The sequence below is a fragment of the Balaenoptera musculus genome, chromosome 8, assembly GCF_009873245.2.
Source record: "Balaenoptera musculus isolate JJ_BM4_2016_0621 chromosome 8, mBalMus1.pri.v3, whole genome shotgun sequence".
In the NCBI taxonomy this organism is placed as follows: domain Eukaryota; kingdom Metazoa; phylum Chordata; class Mammalia; order Artiodactyla; family Balaenopteridae; genus Balaenoptera; species Balaenoptera musculus.
In genome coordinates this window covers 15,555,991-15,573,869 of record NC_045792.1, presented here as the reverse complement: position 1 = coordinate 15,573,869, position 17,879 = coordinate 15,555,991, and the positions used below count along the sequence as shown (strand labels likewise).

The 17,879-nt window shown below is 37.2% G+C and overlaps 1 protein-coding gene across 4 annotated transcripts in view; it reads right to left on the bottom strand.

Annotated features, from left to right (window-relative positions):
* The window catches only part of SIK3 (SIK family kinase 3), a 244,916-nt gene that overhangs the window by 94,766 nt on the left and 132,271 nt on the right, over positions 1-17,879 (bottom strand). For all 4 annotated transcript variants that reach the window (XM_036859699.1, XM_036859701.1, XM_036859700.1 and 1 more), the window contains exons 2-3: positions 16,910-17,026; positions 13,609-13,672 (exon numbers count right to left, since the gene is read on the bottom strand). In XM_036859699.1, the coding sequence (XP_036715594.1) occupies positions 13,609-13,672; positions 16,910-17,026 (181 nt within the window). The remainder of the gene's footprint in view (positions 1-13,608; positions 13,673-16,909; positions 17,027-17,879) is intronic.

Here is a 17,879-nt window from a genome sequence, read left to right as displayed (position 1 = left end):
TGTTCCCGGGTTTTTGTTTTTCTTCCAGTTTTATCGAGATATAATTGACATACAGCACTGTATAAGTTTAAGGTGTACAGTATAATGATTTGACTTACATACATCATGAAATGATGACCACAATAATTTTAATGAACATCCATCATCTCCTATAGATATAAAAGAAATAGAAAAAATCTTTTTTCTTGTGATGAGAACTCTTAGGATTTACTCTCTGAACAGCTTTCCTATACACCATACAGCTATGTTCATTATATTTATCATGTTGTACATTACACCTCTGCTACTTACCTATACCTGGAAGTTTGTACTTTTTTACTGCCTTCAGTCAATTCCCACTCCCCTCAAAGTGCTTTTTATAAAGCTGGGTATTATAGATAATATATTTAACTAATTGTGGATTCTTATTTTTCTCCCCTGAGGACTGCTGTTGGTGCTGCTCTTCTTTGTTTTGTTTTGTTGTTAGTAACCCTCTTAGAAATAATTTGAGCATCTGTTGCTCTGTGGTATGTAGCCATTGATATCTCTGCTAATTTTTAAAAAAATTCTTTTTTTTATTTTTATTTTTTAGCATGGCTTCCTTGAGGTCATCCCTATGTCTACATCATTTAGTAGTCAAGCCAGCAGACCTTTCACCTTCTGTGGACAAATCTATTAGTGGATTCAGGAGTCCACTCAAAGTTCAGAAAGTTTCAAAGTCAGCCTCAGCTTTAAACTTTGCTGGGCTGTCTCAGAACTTCCTAATAGAGGCCACTCCCCCAGTAAGCCAGAGATGAATGGAGAACTTATCTTACCCTGTTGTGGTTCTCTAATTAACAAGGTCTCCCTACTAGATTTCTGGCTTGTCGGCCATTCTGCTGCTCATCTCTAGCAAGACCACAGCCTCTAGCTAGCAAGGCTTTGAGCCTTCTACATTCATTTCCTACCAAAATTACTATTTTTACTGATGACAACACAACTGGGCATGGGTTTTTTTGTCTTTCATTGCAAATCAAGTCAGCTGCCTCTGGCAACAAAGATGCTAGTTTTAACGCCAGCCCAGCCTTGGATTACATTACGTTTCCCCCTGGGGAAGAGGTGCAGGATGTAGGGGCTCAGGCAAGAAAGCCAAAGACTCCCACTGTTCCTACTACAAGTTCAAAAGATTTTCATGAATTAAGCTTCTCAATTTGATGTTTGCTACTGGTTCATTTTCAGAGCCCTAAATGGGTGTTTCTAACAATTTTGTCTAGTTTTATATTTGTTCTTTGGAGAGAAGATACTCTTAACTCTGTTACCATCACTTTTTTAAAAAAATATTTATTTTATTATTTATTTGGTTGTGCCGGGCCTTAGCTGCAGCAGGCGGGCTCCATGGTTGCAGCTTGCTGGCTCCTTAGTTGCGGCACGTGTGCTCCTTAGTTGCAGCCGACAGGTTCCTTAGTTGCGACAGGCAGGCTCCTTAGTTGTGGCATGCAAACTCTTAGTTGTGGCATGTATGTGGGATCTAGTTCCCTGACCAGGGATGGAACCCAGGCCCCCTGCATTGGGAGCGTGGAGTCTTAACCATTGCACCACCAGGGAAGTCCCACCATCACTTTTATTTATCTTATTTTCAATTGCTACATCTGTACATACTTTAGAATTCATTTATTATATTATATAACATTTATGCACTCATACCTCACCCCATTACATTCTGATTTCTATTCTTATTACACTAGTGAAACAGCTCTCTTTAAGAATACTGAGAACATCTTTGTCTCAAAGCCAGAAGTTACGTTGCATTCCTTACCATATTTGACTTTTCTACAGCATTTAATACTGCTCCTTTTTGAAATTCCTATTTTCCTTGGTTTTTATAACACCACAGTCTTATTTCATCGACAGTGGCTTTTCATATTTTATGGCCTCATTTTCAACTTAAATTCGGATGGTAAGAAGGGTTTCATCCTTAAACCTATTCTTTCATCCTTAAACATACTGATGACCAACTACCATCTATCTGCTGATGGAAACAATATCCCTAGGCTCTATCTTATCCCTGATTTCCAGATTTCTATTTCCAATTACTTGATGGACAACTTTCACCTAACTGTGCCTCAAACTAAATAGTCTAAAAACAACACACTTCATCTGATCTTTTTTTTTTTAATTTATTTTATTTATTTATTTTTGGCTGTGTTGGGTCTTCATTACGGTGCATGGGCTTCTCACTGCAGTGGCTTCACTTGTTGCGGAGCACGGGCTCTAGGCGCGTGGGCTTCAGTAGTTGTGGCACACAAACTCAGTAGTTGTGCCTCGCGGGCTCTAGAGCACAGGCTCAGTAGTTGTGGTGCACGGGCTTAGTTGCTCTGCGGCATGTGGGATCTTCCCGGACTAGGGCCCGAACCCGTGTCCCCTGCATTGGCAGGTGGATTCCTAACCCCTGGGCCACCAGGGAAGTCCCATCTGATCTGTTTTTAACCCTGGTATTCTTTATCTCAATAAATGACACTACTACTGTCAAAAACAGGATGAGAAATCTAAAAATCATCTTACTACCCTCTTACGCATTTTCTCCTTTACCTAGCACCGTACTTCCCAATAGTTTAGTAACCTTTGATATGCTTAATTAATCTAAAATTTCAGGAATACTGCCTACTTCTTTTACATCAACAATGATAAATTAAAAAGCCTTGACGAGGAAAAGGTGAAGTTGTTATTATATAAGTAGAGGAAATGCTACTAATTTATACATACTAGCTCTGCAAACAAGCTATTGCCTATGCCTAAATCTCACAGTAATAATACCCATCTAGGAAAATCTGTCTTACCCTCTTTTTAATGGGGACTTATAACCAGAGGGTAAAAAAAGACTTCATGTTAAGATTGTTTGCTGCTATGTCTATTGACCCTATTTTCAAAACAGAAATTTGGTTTATAGTTATAATCAAAGATCCTCCCAGAAACACTTTATTGAAGTCATTCTATATGGAAGAACAGATTCTTTCAATCTGGTGAATGGGAAAGAACAGATACTCTGGAGTCAGGTAATCCTCAGCTCTGTTACTGATTAGTATAGGACTTTGGCAAATTATTTAGTGTTCTTGAACTCCAGTTTCTTTGTCTGTAAGATGATGGCAAAAATATCTATGTTACAAGATTATTGTGAAGTTAAAATGAAAAAGATGAAGTCACTACCTTACTTCAATACGTCATCATTCTTAAGTATTACTGTACAGTCTCCTAACTAGTCTTGGAATGTTCCATCCCAATTCTTCCTTATATGGCAATGCTTCAAGATAAAATTCAATTCTTTTACATGGTTGGTTCATTCATTCATTCACTTACTCTTTCAGTAGTTACTGATCATTTCCCTCAGTAATATTTGAGTCCAACAGTATGAACTGCAGAGCAAGAGGAGCCATGGAGCTAAATGGTGAGCAAAAATAGACATGGCCCCTAAACTTGTGGAGTTTGGTGCCTGGTGGGAGAGAGAATCCACTACATAATTACAGAAAGAAATGTAAAACCAGAACTGATATCAGTACTGCCAAGAAAGGATACAGTACAATGAGAGGGTGTGATAGGGGATTTGGCCAAGTCAGAGAAGTCTTACAAAGCTCTTTACCATGGAGCCTTTCCTATCAAACCAGCCTTATTTGCGGCCATTTTCTCATACATAGCCTATATTAAAACCATACTAAACAACTTAATGAATATGAAATACGCCACATTCTCTCTCCTCTTGAAATCTTTTGAACATGCTACAGCATTTCTGAAATACCTTGCTCCCCCAGTTAATTCCAGAAAGTATCCAAAGATACAGTTCTTACACTACTTCTTTAAAGCCTTCACCACCCATGACATTAATATTAATCACCTGATCATGTTGGGGTATGCCAATTCCTCTACCTGATAACTGATAACGTTTGTAAATCATTAATATTTTATGGGGAGATATTCTGAGATTATGCCAAAATCCTGTCCCCATCTGTATTAGTGCTGAAACAAATTACCACAAAATAGGTAGCTTAAAACAACTGTAGTTTATTCACTCACGGTTTTGAAGCAGACATCCAAACTCAAGTTATCAGCAGGGACTCACTCTACCTGGAGGTTCTAGGGAAAAGAATCTTTTCTACACCTCTTCTAGCTTCGGTCACAGTCAGTTTTCCTTGACTTGTGGCTGCATCACCCCAATCGCCTTTCTCTTTTCAAGATGTTTTGGCTATTCTGGGTCCTTTGTAATTCTACATAAATTTGGAATCAGGATATCAATTTCTACAAAAATGTCAGCTTAGATTCTGATGGGGACTGCGTTTGAATCTGTACATCAATTTGAACAGCACTGTCATCTTAACAATGTTAACTTTTACAATCAATGAACATGGGATGTTTTTCCAATCATTTAGATTTGTCTTAAATATCTTTCAACATTGCTTTATACTTTTTGTACTTTTCAGAGTCTAAGATTTGCACTTTTTGTTAAATGTATTCGTAAGAATGTTATTCTTATTAATGCTATTGTAAACTGAACTGTCTTACTTCTTTCATTCTCAGATTGTTCACTGTAAGGATATGGGAATACAATTGAACATATTACTCCTGCATCCTGCAACCTTGATAAACTCTTATATAGTCCTTACAGTTTTTTAGTGGATTTGTTCGGATTTTCCATATACAAGACCACGTTATCTGTGAATAAACTGTCTTACTTTTTCCCTTTACAACCTAGTGCCTTTTATATCTCTTTCTTGCCTAATTGCTGTGGCTAGAACCTCTAGTACGATGTTTAATGGAAGTGGAAGAGAGATGAAATCTTTGTCTTCTTCCTGATCGTGGGGGAAAACATCTAGTCATTCACCATTAAGTGTGATGCTAGTTGTGAGTTTTCAGACATCCTTTATCAGATTAAAGAAGTTCCCTTCTATTTCTAGTTTGTTGAATATTTTTGTCATGAAAGAGTGTTGGATTCTGCCAAGCACTGTTTCTTCATATGTTGAGATGATCATGTTATCGTTTTTTTTTTTAATAAATTTATTTATTTTATTTATTTTGTTTTTAGCTGTGTTGGGTCTTCATTGCTGCGCGTGGGCTTCCTTTAGTAGCAGCGAGCTGGAGCTACTCTTCATTGCGGTGTGCGGGCTTCTCACTGTGGTGGCTTCTCTTGTTGTGGAGCACGGGCTCTAGGCACGGGCTTCAGTAGTTGTGGCACACGGGCTCAGTAATTGTGACTCACGGGCTCTAGAGTGCAGGCTCAGTAGTTACAGTGCACGGGCTTAGTTGCTCTGTGGCATGTGGGATCTTCCCGGACCAGGGCTCAAACCTGTGTCCCCTGCATTGGCAGGCGGATTCTTAACCACTGTGCCACCTGGGAAGCCCATCTTTTTAAATTTTAAATGTATTGGACTATATATATATAGTTGATTTACAATGCTGTGTTAGTTTCATGTGTAAAGCAAAGTGATTCAGTTATACATATACATATATTCATTCTTTTTTAGATTCTTTTCTCATATAGATTATCACAGAATACTGAGTGTAGGTCCCTGTGCTATACAGTTGGTCCTTATTAGTTATCTATCTTATATGTAGTATTGTGTGTATGTTCATCCCAAGCTCCTAATTTATCCCTCCCCCCACGTTTCCCCTTGGGTAACCATAAGTTTGTTTTTGATATCTCTAAGTCTGTTTCTGTTTTGTAAATAAGTTTATTTGTATCATTTTTTAAAAATTAGATGCCACATATGAGTGATATCATATGATATTGGTCTTTCTCTGTCTGAGTTACTTCATTTAGTATGATAATTTCTACGTCACCCTTCTTGCTGCAAATGGCATTATTTCATTCTTTTTTATGGCTGAGTAATATTCCACAGTAAATATGTACCGCATCTTCTTTATCCATTCCTCTGTCGATGGACATTTAGGTTGCTTCCATGTCTTGGCTATTGTAAACAGTGCTGCAATAAACACTGGGGTGCATGTATCCTTTCGGATTACAGTTTTCTCTGGATATATGCCCAGGAGTGGGACTGCTGGGTCATAAAGTAGTTCTATTTTTAGATTTTTAAGGAACCTCCATACTGTTCTCCATGGTGGTTGTACCAATTTGTACCAATTTACATTCCCACCAGCAGTGTAGGAGGGTTCCTCTTTCTCCACACCCCCTCCAGCATTTATTGTTTGTAGACTTTTTGATGGCCATTCTGACCAGTGCGAGGTGATACCTCATTGTAGTTTTAATTTGCATTTCTCTGATAATTAGTGATGTTGAGCATCTTTTCATGTGCTTTTTGGCCATCTGTAAGTCTTCTTTGGAGAAACATCTTTTCAGGTCTTCTGCCCATTTTTTGATTGGGTTGTTTGTTTTTTTGACATAGAGCTGCATGAGCTGTTTGTATATTTTGGAGATTAATCCACTGTCAGTTGCTTCGTTTGCAAACATTTTCTCACATTCTGTAGGTTGCCTTTTTGTTTGTTTTTATTTTCATTACTCTAGGAAGTGGATCAAAAAAGATACTGCTGTGATTCATGTCAAAGAGTGTTCTGCCTATGTTTTCCCCTAAGAGTTTCATAGTGTCTGACCTTATATTTAGGTCTTTGTTCCATTTTGAGCTTATTTTTGTGTATGGTGTTAGAGAATGTTCTAATTTCATCCTTTTACATGTAGCTGTCCAGTTTTCCCAGGCCCACTTCTTTTCTCCATTGTACATGCTTGCCTGCTTTGTCATAGATTAATTGACCATAGGTGCGTGGGAGATGATATGTTATCTTGTATTTTCTTTTATTGATATGATGTATTACATTCATGAATTTTGATATGGTGAACCAACCTTGCATTTCTTGCACGTGGATAAATTCCACTTGATCACAGTGTATAATTCTTTTTATATGTTGCTGGATTTCATTTGTAAGTATTTTGTTGAATATTTTTGCATCCATAGTCAAAAGAGATACTGGTCTGTAGTGTTTTTTTCTTTTTCTTGTGAAATCTTTGTCTGGTATTGGTATCAAGTATATATCAATTGTACATATATATATATATATATATATATGTATATGTATATGTATATATATATATATGTATGTATCAAGTACTCCCTCTTCTACTTTTAGAAGAGTTTGTGAACATTTGCTGTTAACTCTTTTCTAAATATTTGGTAGAGTTCAGCAATGATGCCCTCCAGACTTGGACTTTCTTTATGGGTGGTCTTTTGATTCTTGCTTCTATCTCTTCACTTGATATAGGTCTATTCAGATTGTCTATTTCTTCTTGAGTCAGTTTCAGTAGTTTGTGTCTTTCTAGGAATTTTTCCATTTTATCTAGGTTAAACAATTTGTTGGTGTACAATTGTTCAAGTATTCCTTTATAATAGTTGTTATTAATTTAGGGTCAGTAGTAATATCTCTTCTTTCACTTCTGATTCTAGTGTTTGAGTGTTTCTTTTTTTCTTGGCCAATCTAACTAAAGATTTGTCAATTTTGTTGATCATTTCAAAGAACTAGCTTTTGGTTTCATTGATTGCCTCTATTTTTTTCTATTTTCTATTTCATTAAATTCTGCTATAATTATTATTCCCTTCCTTCAGCTTGATCTTAGGTTTGGTTTGCTCTTACTCTTCCACTGTCGTAAGGTAGAAGACTAGGTAATTGATCTTTCTTATTATAGGCATTCTACAGTTATAAACTTCCCTCTAAGCACTCCTTTAGTTGTATCCCATAGGTTTTGATATGTTGTCTTTATTTTCATCCATCTCAAAGTACTTTCTGAATTTGCCTTTGACTTCTTCTTTGACCCATTGCTTACTTTAAAATACACTGTTTAATTTTTACATATTTGTGAGTTCCCCAAAGTTTTCCTGCTATTCATTTCTAATTTCACTCCACTGTGGTTGTAAAACATTTTGTATTACTGCTAAAACTGAATAAGTTTAAATTTTATGCAGGTTTGTTTTATGGCCTAGTATATGGTCTATCCTTGAGAATGTCCTGTGTTTACTTGATAAGCATGTATATAGTATTGTTGTTAGGTGGAGTGTTCTATAGATGTCTGTTAGGTATAGTTGGTTTACAGTATTGGTCAAGTCTTATTTTTCCTGTTGATCTTCTGTCTACTTTTTCTATCCATTATTGCAAGTAGAGTATTGAAGCTTCCAACTATTGTCATTGTCTATTTCTCCCTTCATTTCTGTCAGTTTTTGTTTTACGCATTTTAGTGCTCTTTTATTAGATACACGTTTATAACTGCTATAGTTTCCTAATGTATTACCTTCTTATCATTATAGAATGTCCCTCTTTATCTCTAGTAGTAGAAATAAAGCTTTTGTGTTTTAAAGTCTATTTTGTCTGATGTCAACATAGCCATTGGAGCTTTCTTGTCATTGCTGTTTGCATGATATATAATTTTCCATCCTTTTACTTTCAGTCTATTTGTATCTTTGAATTTAAAGTATGTTTCTTGTAGACAGCATACACTGGACCATGTGTTTTTATTCAGTCTAACAATCATTGCCTTTGCATTAAATTATCCCACCCATTTACACTTAATATAAGTACTGATAATAGTTGGATTTATACCTGCTGTTTTACTTATTGTTTTCCATACATTTTATGTCTTTTTTTGTTGTTCTATACCGCCATTACTGCTTTCTTCTGCATTAAGTGAATATTTTTTAATGAAGCATTTCAACTTCTTTAATGATTTTTTACATTATAATTGTCTGAGGGTTTTTTTAAAAGTGACTGCTCTAGTGTTTAGCATGTATATTTTATCTTATCCAAATGAGCTTCTGATTTATACCAGGTGATTATATAGAAGGGTTTCTGCTTTATAGCATCATTTCTTTTACCCCCTTTTTTAGTGTTTTTGCAATAAAATTACATCAATTAATGTTACAAATCCAACAATACATTGCTGTAATTATTTCTGTGCCATGTGTAATGACTTTCTTAGCATAATGCAGTTTTTCTCACACACATATCCTTCGTACTGTTATTGACAAATATATTATACATATATTACATTATAGCCTTAACAATGTATTTTATATTCAATTTATTTTTAAACAGGTTAAAAGAAAAAAGGAGAAAGTATGCATCCCTTATGCCTTTTATAATTACATAATGACATTTATTGGTGTCCTTTGTTTATTGTGTGAACTCAAGTTACCATCTGAGGTCACCTGCTTTTACCTTGAAGAACTTCTTTTAGTATTTCTTGTAAGGTGTATCTGTCAGAAACAAATTCCCTCAGTATTTTTTTTTCTTTATTTTTTGGCTGCGTTGGGTTTTCATTGCTGGGAGCGGGCTTTCTTTACTTGCAGCGAGCGGGGTCTACTCTTCATTGCGCTGCTTGGGCTTCTCATTGTGGTGGCTTCTCTTGTTGCGGAGCAAGGGCTCTAGGCACGTGGGCTTCAGTAGTTGCACCACGTGGGCTCAGTAGTTGCGGCTCGTGGGCTCTAGAGCGCAGGCTCAGTAGTTGTGGCGCATGGGCTTAGTTGCTCTGCGGCATGTGGGATCTTCCCAGACCAGGGCTCAAACCCGTGTTCCCTGCACTGGCAGGCAGATTCTTAACCACTGAGCCACCAGTGAAGTCCCTCCCTCAGTTTCTGATTATCTGAGAAAGTCTATTTCACCTCCGTTTTTGAAATATACGTTTACTGGTATAGGATTTTGATTAATAGTTTTTTTTTCTTCCTTTCAGGGCTTTAAAAATGTTATCCTATTGCCTTCTGGCCGCCGTTGTTTCTGCTGAAAAGTCTGCTATCTAAACCTACAGAACTCCCTTTAAGTGACGTATCATTTTTCTCTTGATGCTTTCAATATTTTGTCTTTGACTTTCACTATTCTTACTATGATGTATCTGTTTGTGGATCTCTTTGTGTTTAATCCTGATTGGATTTTATTGAGCTTCCTGGATATGTAAGTTATTGTTTTTCAATAAATTTGTGAAGTTTACAGTCATTATTTCCTTGCATATTTTTTCTGCTCCTTTCTCTCTTCTTCTGGTATGCCCATTATAAATATGTTGGAGCATTTGATTGTATCCCGCATTTCTCTGAGGCTCTATTCATTGTTCTTAATTCGTTTTTCTCTCTGTTCTTCAACTTGCATAAAATGCCTATCTACAAATTCATTTCTTGTTCTGCAGTTGAAATCAGTTAAGCCTCTCTGATGAATTTTTAAATTTTAGTTATTTTACTTTTCAATTCCATAATTTCTTTTGATTCCTTTTTTTAAAAATTTCCATCTCTTTATTGATATTCTCTATTTGATGTGACCCTGTATCATATTTTCTTTTACGACTTTAATTGTGAGTTCCTTTATGTCTGTGAACATGTCCATAATGGCTACTTTAAAGTCTTTTTTTGATAACTGTGGCCTCTCTGACAGGCACTTTCAGTGGCCTGCTTTTTTTTCAGTGTATGGGTCATACTTTCCTGTTTCTTTATATGCTTCATAGTTTGCTGTTGTTGGAAACCAGACATTTTAGATAACATGTTGTACCACGTCTAGGTACTGGTACACCTCTAGCCCTCTGGAGCATGTTCTTGTTATTTGCTTGTTTATTTGTTTAGTGACTCGCTGGATTGTTTTAGTGAAGTTTATTCCCCCATACACAGTCATCAGCTTCTAATGTTGTTCCTCAGGGGAGGCACAGCCTTGGTATATCCACCATTACCCTCAGATCACTGGATCACCATGGTTTGGGCAGGGCTCTCTTCCTGTCTTTTCTTAACCAAGCCCAGCTGTTAAAATCCAAAAACTGTGGCTGGTTGCTCTATCTTTCTTTTTTTAAATATTTATTTATTTATTTATTTGGCTGCGTCGGGTCTTAGTTGAGGCACGGGGCTTCTCTCTAGTTGTGGCCGTGGGCTCTAGAGTGCGCGGGCTTAGCTGCCCCACGGCATGTGGGAGCTTAGTTCCCCAACCAGGGATCAAACCTGCATCCCCTGCATTGGAAGGCGGCTTCTTAACCACTGGACCACCAGGGAAGTCCCTGGTTGTTCTATTATTTTCAACAATGCCCTGGAGCATAAACTGGTCTATAAACAATCCAATCAAATTCTGGTTCCTTTGAAGGAACAGTTTCTGAGATCAGTGTTTGATTTTTCTTCTGACCTTAGGAAGGCTCTTGTGATGTTTTACTCCCTGGTTCTTACCTGCAAACTAGCTGGCCTATACTTTAGCCTGCTCGAATCTCCTCTGAAATGCCTGTAACCACAACCTCCACAGTTCTTGTGAGTGCCTTCAGGCTTGAACTTCTTCATTCTCCATTGCAAATGAAGTCAGTTCCCTTGGGAAGAAATTAGGAGCTATATGTGTTATGGTCTGTTTCTTCCTCTGGGCAAATCTCTGAGCCAGGACTCTGAAGCTAGGCGTGGGGACAATGGAAAAGTTTTCCTTGAGTAACACTCCCTCTCTAGGAGCTGAGCTCAGTGCAGAGAAAGGGGACACAATCTCAATTCTCCCAGCTTGACTCTCTTGGGATGACCCACCAACTTATAACCCAAGGCAAGAGTGATCTGGGTCCCAGTATTCTCAGCATGCCACACCCAAACTCCACAAGTCAGGGCTGGGTGGAAGAAGGAGTCCCCACTGTTCAACTGCTCTCACCCAGGACTTAGGAACAGCAATAGGTAGCTGGGGCAGGATAAGAAATGCTGATGTCCAGTTCCACCGGGAAGAAAGCCGTTAGTCTAGGCGAAAGGAGGGGACCAGAGGGCAGGCCTGTGTTCTTGGCTACAGTAATTTTGAGTGTAATCTCCACCCTGCTGAGCTGGCTAGGGGGAAGAAGGAAGCAGTACTGGCTTAAAAACCACAGACACTCTTATTTCTTACTAAATTTTCATAGATATTCTTGAATAAATGTTTCTTTAGTTGCTGTTCACCCTTAGAACCATTTCCAGAGACTTTAAATATCTGGATTTTAGGGTTTTTTTAAATCACTTTCACCAGTTTCACTGGGGAGCAGGGCAGCAGAGCTCCTCATGCTATCCTGCCAGAAGTTGATCACCCACTTGTCATTTAACATGGAGGTGAAGGAAGCAAAGTGCTGGGGCTGTATATGTGCTATCTCATTTTATCTTCACAACTGTAAGGCAGATATTACAGATCTGACTTTTATAGACCGTGAAACTGAGTCCCAAAATCCAAGTAAAAAAGCAAATAGTGGCAACGATCTGATTCAAAACCAGGTATAACTGCCTCCAAAGCTCATGTTCTTGATTAAGCCCGTCCCTTCATCTCTGATACAGATACTTTTAAAAACAAGACCTCATGAGACAGTTATATCCCTGTGCAGGCACAATGATTTCTTTAGGTGATACATCAATTTCTTCCTCCTCCAGATCTTTTATAATAATACCATGAGAAGTACTATTCTGTTTCCTCATGCCTTGAGCTACATTCCCACAAAGCATCCATCTTTTATCTTTTCTGTACTTTTGAAATCTGTTTTCCTAAAGAGCAAAGTAGGTATGATGTGCACCGTGTTTGGTTCTTTGATTATTATGAACGTTAAGATGACAAGGTCTCTTTGCTCCCAAGATTACCATTATGCATAAGCACAGATACAAAGCCAAGCAAAAATGTCATTAAGAAGTGATACCTCCTTTAAAAAAGACTCGCACTTATTTTGAAGATTCTTAGATACAAAATTGTCAGATTTATGGGGAAAGTTTAACATACCAAAATATTCATAGTCACAACACACAGTCACTAATAAGAAGATTCCACTTTAAAAGTGATATCATGCTTTTTAATATATTTTAAATAAGTAAGTGCCAATATTTTGAAAATTAAAAAAATTCTTACCATCCAGATTTAAACTAAAACAAAATCTAAAAAAAATAAAGAAGCTAGATAAACCTAAAATATATAAGAAGAAACCTTTCTCTATATTCACATGCCAAAAAAGAAATAAAATTTAAAAATAAAAAGACATGTCACTCTATATTTGAAAGTTTAGTCATTATCTCTATTTGGCTCCATTTATCACTGTTACCACAAAAAAAAAAAAAAAAAAAATGGGGGGGCCAGTTTTTACCACGTCAAAAAGTCATATTTCCTGGTAACAAATTCTCTTGCTTAATTCTGCTGTTGTGCTAACCTAAGTGTTAGAGGAAAAAAAGTATAGCTACCGAAGACAAAACGTCCTAAATTACAAGAATCATTAAGGGAACTGTGAACACATGGTAAGGAATAGAGTTACATGTTATATTTAAATAAACGTTAAAGAATGCATTAGGGTGAGACCGTTTGCTCCGAGTGGCTATTTCACACACAACAGAGGCCCACCACACTTGTAAGCATTCTGTCACACTTGGTCACCCCAGTTAGAATCTGGCAATAGGAAAGACCCTCAAAAGTTCAGAGAAATGTTTGTTTTTGAAGATCTTTAATCTCAACCATCAACACCTTACTGAAATAAACAAAACACCTTTGCTATGGAAACAAAGATGGTGAAGACTTAAAGAGATGAATCAAAAATAATTAAAATTACTTTGTTGATAGAAAATGACAGCACTGAAGGACAGCATCAAGTGACAGCTGCTCAAGTGACAAAGGCATCGAACAGCTATTTTAAGTTTGCCATGGTGTGCTCAATAGCTGTTTAAAGAATGCAATAAATGTACTTACCAAATATTTCCCCTCCACTAGCATATTCTGTCACCAGATAAATCATCCGTTCTGTCTCCATAACCTGGTGCAAAGGCAGGAAAGTGACAGTGATACAAATGACAGGCTGATATCATAGGAAGAGAAACTAATGAATCTTCTTTTGTCATTTGAAGTATTAATAACCAATACTGCCTAAAGGAGACTTAAAACATTAGAGGATTGGGAGGGTGACAGACATAAACATTATTAAGAAGAAAGGGGGAAAACAGGTATTCCTCCAAGTTCTTAAAAGTAGGAAATATTTACTACTTGAGAGAGCCCTTTTTTTCGTCCCAGGAGGCCTCTGCAATCTTTTAAGCTCCACAAAACTGAGAAGTAAAGAAGCTGCCAAGAACCAAAAAGTTCACATTCGACAGTGATCACTTGAAGCTCAAAAATGTCCCCCGCAAAACGCAACCAAAACAAAACTTAGGGGGAATAACAGCAATCACTTAAGAACTGCACAAATATCACATATGGCTGTGCTTTTTTAAAATGGAAATGACAACTTTCCTGTCCACCATCCTTTTATTCAAAACTGGGAACAATAATATAAATATTCAACACGTCAATAATACAAACGACTTACTTGTATTTTTATCTTAGTCTCTATTTTGCCACTGTTTAAAAAATTAGTTGTAGTGTGTTATCAGTTCCTTCTTCCTTTTTACCTTTTTCATTAAATATTTATTAAAGTAATATATGAGTATATATGTTCATTATAAACATTTTAAATACCCAGTATATAAACAAAAGACCAAAGGTTTCCTCTTTCCAACCCCCTCCATTTTATCCCCAGTGGAAACACTGTTAATAGCTTATTCCTATAACATTTTAGAGCAGTGCTGTCCGATAGAAACACTGTGAGTCTCATATATAATTTTAAACTTTTCTAGTAGCCACATTAAAAAAGTAAAAAGAAAAAGGTGAAGTTAATTCTAATAATATATATTTTATTATCATTAATATTATTTCAAAAATTTTTAATTGTAAACAGCTCCAATTTTTATATTTACATTAATATTAAATGAAAGTAAAAATCCAGTTCCTCATTCACTCTAGCCACATGTTAATACACAATAACCACATGTGGCTAGTGGCTATCATAGTAGGCAATACAGTTTTACACTTTCACTATGCTTCAAGGTTAATTATGTTATCAAATCATTCCCTAGTCACTTTATTTTTGACATCTCTATACGTTAATACCATAACAGTATCATACATTACCTTAAAATAAATAGACCTATTTCTCTTTTCAATAGTTTCATAGTACTCCATTGTATGTATGCAACATTCTTTTAATTTTTCAATCTAAAAACTGTGTCCATTTTTTTCACTTTAATTTAAAAACTCTCTATAGACTGGTGATACTAGCCCACTGTTACATGTATTGCTTCCAAGTTCTTTATATGTTGACTTATATAACAAAAAGTAGTACCCTAAATATATGCGTTGTTTAGAAAAAAAAAGAAAGAAAAAAAAAAATGTCATAATGTATATCTCCTTTGTACCAGGCCTTTTATTGACTGTAAATTTTTACATTTTTAAAATTTTATTGAAGTATAGTTGATTTACAGTGCTGTTTTTAATTTCAGATTAAAAAAAAAAAAACTTTTCAGGGAGTTCAAAAACTTTCCTATATAGTATCTATATTTGGCTCACTCTCTAACCCGAAGAGACTAAAGCTTTAACAAATGACCTGAAAACTGCCTTGACAATTCAACAGCCGTTCTTTCACCTTGGCAGTTCAGAATCTCCCATTAACAATATTAGCTGCCCGAGAGCAAAATAAAGCTTAAAAAAGGGCAATGTTCAAAGCCAGGGCTGAAAGTATATAAACCTTATAGGCTAAAGAAATCTTGGGTAAGAAAGGTAAATTTGCAGATTTCAGTTACAAGGTTAGTACCTATAAGTTAACCTCTTGAGAAAGATCAGTCTAATAAGCTCTACAACTATTTAAAGATGATTTATTTTAAAAAGTGAGGTCAAGAAGTTTACTCAATCTGTCAGGATAGGAAGGAAGCAGAGGTTAGACACCTCTGAGTGTGCAGATACAGGTCTTCAGGCAACCCCAGGAACCGTTCATGGGTTTCCTTCTGGGGTGCAATGGAGGTGTGGTTCAACGTAATTTGGTGTGATGAATTTCAACAAGCCTGCTCCGGCTGATCTAATTCATTTCATTACGTGAGCAGCTGATGCCAGAGACGAGCCCTAACACTGTAGCCTGACCGTATACACTAATATCAAGACATGCTTTCTTTCCCATGAAAGTAACAGACTGTGAAAGCTTCCCCTTTGGGCCTTGGGCAATGTACTCTTCACACTCTTACACATGATCCCGGATCTGGGCCAGTAACCATTTACTGCAGACTAACAGCAGCAAATGAATTGAGGGGGTGGCCACATCCTGCAGAACCAGGTGATGGCTGATCTGGTAGAAAGCAGTGAGCGGGGCTGGCCCTATGTACAGGCAGAGCTCATGGCTGCCAACACGCTGCAATTTGAGAAGCACCTCAAAGCTCCACCTCTCCCAAAATACCTCCTCTACCAGCCTGCTAAGGCAAGGTCCTCCTCTCCTATCTGGCTTAAAATTCCAGCCATTAGATTTACTGCTTTTGCAGTAAGGCCAGGGAATCACTTTTGATGACGGCATGAAATATGCATGCTCCTTGGGAAGGTAAGAAAACTAGAACAGAAATCTCTTCCATTACACAGAATCAATCTCTTGGTTATCAAAGTAATCAAATGCTATCTTAGAAAACTAAGTCTAGGACTCTGTTAGAATAGAAAGGAGGTAGGCTCTGACTCATACAAGAAGCCATACTTAAAATATCCTTTGCCATCATAATTCATAACATGATCATAGAAATTAGTATTTAAATAATATTGTAAAAATTAATATTATTTTCACCCCTCAAAATTCTGTTCCTTTTGGGTTTCCCATTCTGCTTTAAGATTCTGACCTAAATAAGTAAGTTCTCATCATCTTCTAAATAATCTTTTTGTGTAACTCTAAGAATGGCATCCAAGTTTTAAAGAACAAATTATAAAGGCCTACTTAGGTAAGTTAAACCTTACCAGTAAATACCCAAGGGAAACAGAAGTACTGAGTTGGGGGATAATAGGGTAGGATAAATAGTAGAATGAATATACGAACATAGAAACAAAAAAAAGTTGCAGATGTTCACCCACCCACCTTCTCTTCAAAAGTAACCACAGACACAAGTGACCATTCTGGGTTCTTTGTTGCCATACGCTACACCACTAGTGATCCTACCTGGTAAAGCCTGATAATATGGGGGTGGCAAAGCATCTTCATAATTTGAACTTCTCGGAAAATCTTCTTCAAGTTTTCTTCATCCAGCTGGGTCTTATCTATGATCTTGATAGCAACCTGACAATACAGAAAGAAAATTTACTCTGATGCATTATTAAAAGGAGTTTACTAAGGAAAATTAAATCCACTTTAAAACGTATTGCACAAAATACAAACTGCCAGTATTTTGTTTACAGAATGCCAATGAAGAAAATAAATTTACTCTTTTTAAAAAGACAGAAAATGGACTTCCCTGGTGGCGCAGTGGTTAAGAATCTGCCTGCCAATGCAGGGGACACGGGTTCGAGCTCTGGTCCAGGAAGATCCCACATGCCACGGAGCAACTAAGCCCATGCGCCGCAACTACTGAGCCTGCGCTCTAGAGCCCGCGAGCCACAACTACTGAGCCCACATGCCACAACTACTGAAGCCTGCACGCTTAGAGCCCATGCTCTGCAACAAGAGAAGTCACCGCAATGAGAAGCCCACGCACCACAATGAAGAGTAGCCCCTGCTCACCGCAACTAGAGAAAGCCTGCACACAGCAACGAAGACCCAATGAAGAAAGAAAGAAAGAAAGGAAGGAAGGAAGGGAGGGAGGGAGGAAGACAGGAAATGGATTCCTAGCAAGTTGGTCTCAAAGGAACAGACTCCTAAAGCTAATGGGTCTTCTGCCATTTCTTAAATTGCTGCTACAGTAAAACCCCAGGACAAAATACTTCATTACTCTGCAGATGCGGTTACATTTTAGGCAAATCATACGGGGTGCAGAGAATGGTATGTAGGGCCTCTTATTAAGACAAGAAGCTTATATCATAAGTAAGTGATGACTTAGTAAGGGCTGACCAGAAATTCCACAGGTGCATCCCACACCTCACCAGGTGCTTCTGTAACTCAATAATAGTAGTAGTAGTGGTGATGGTGGTAGTGG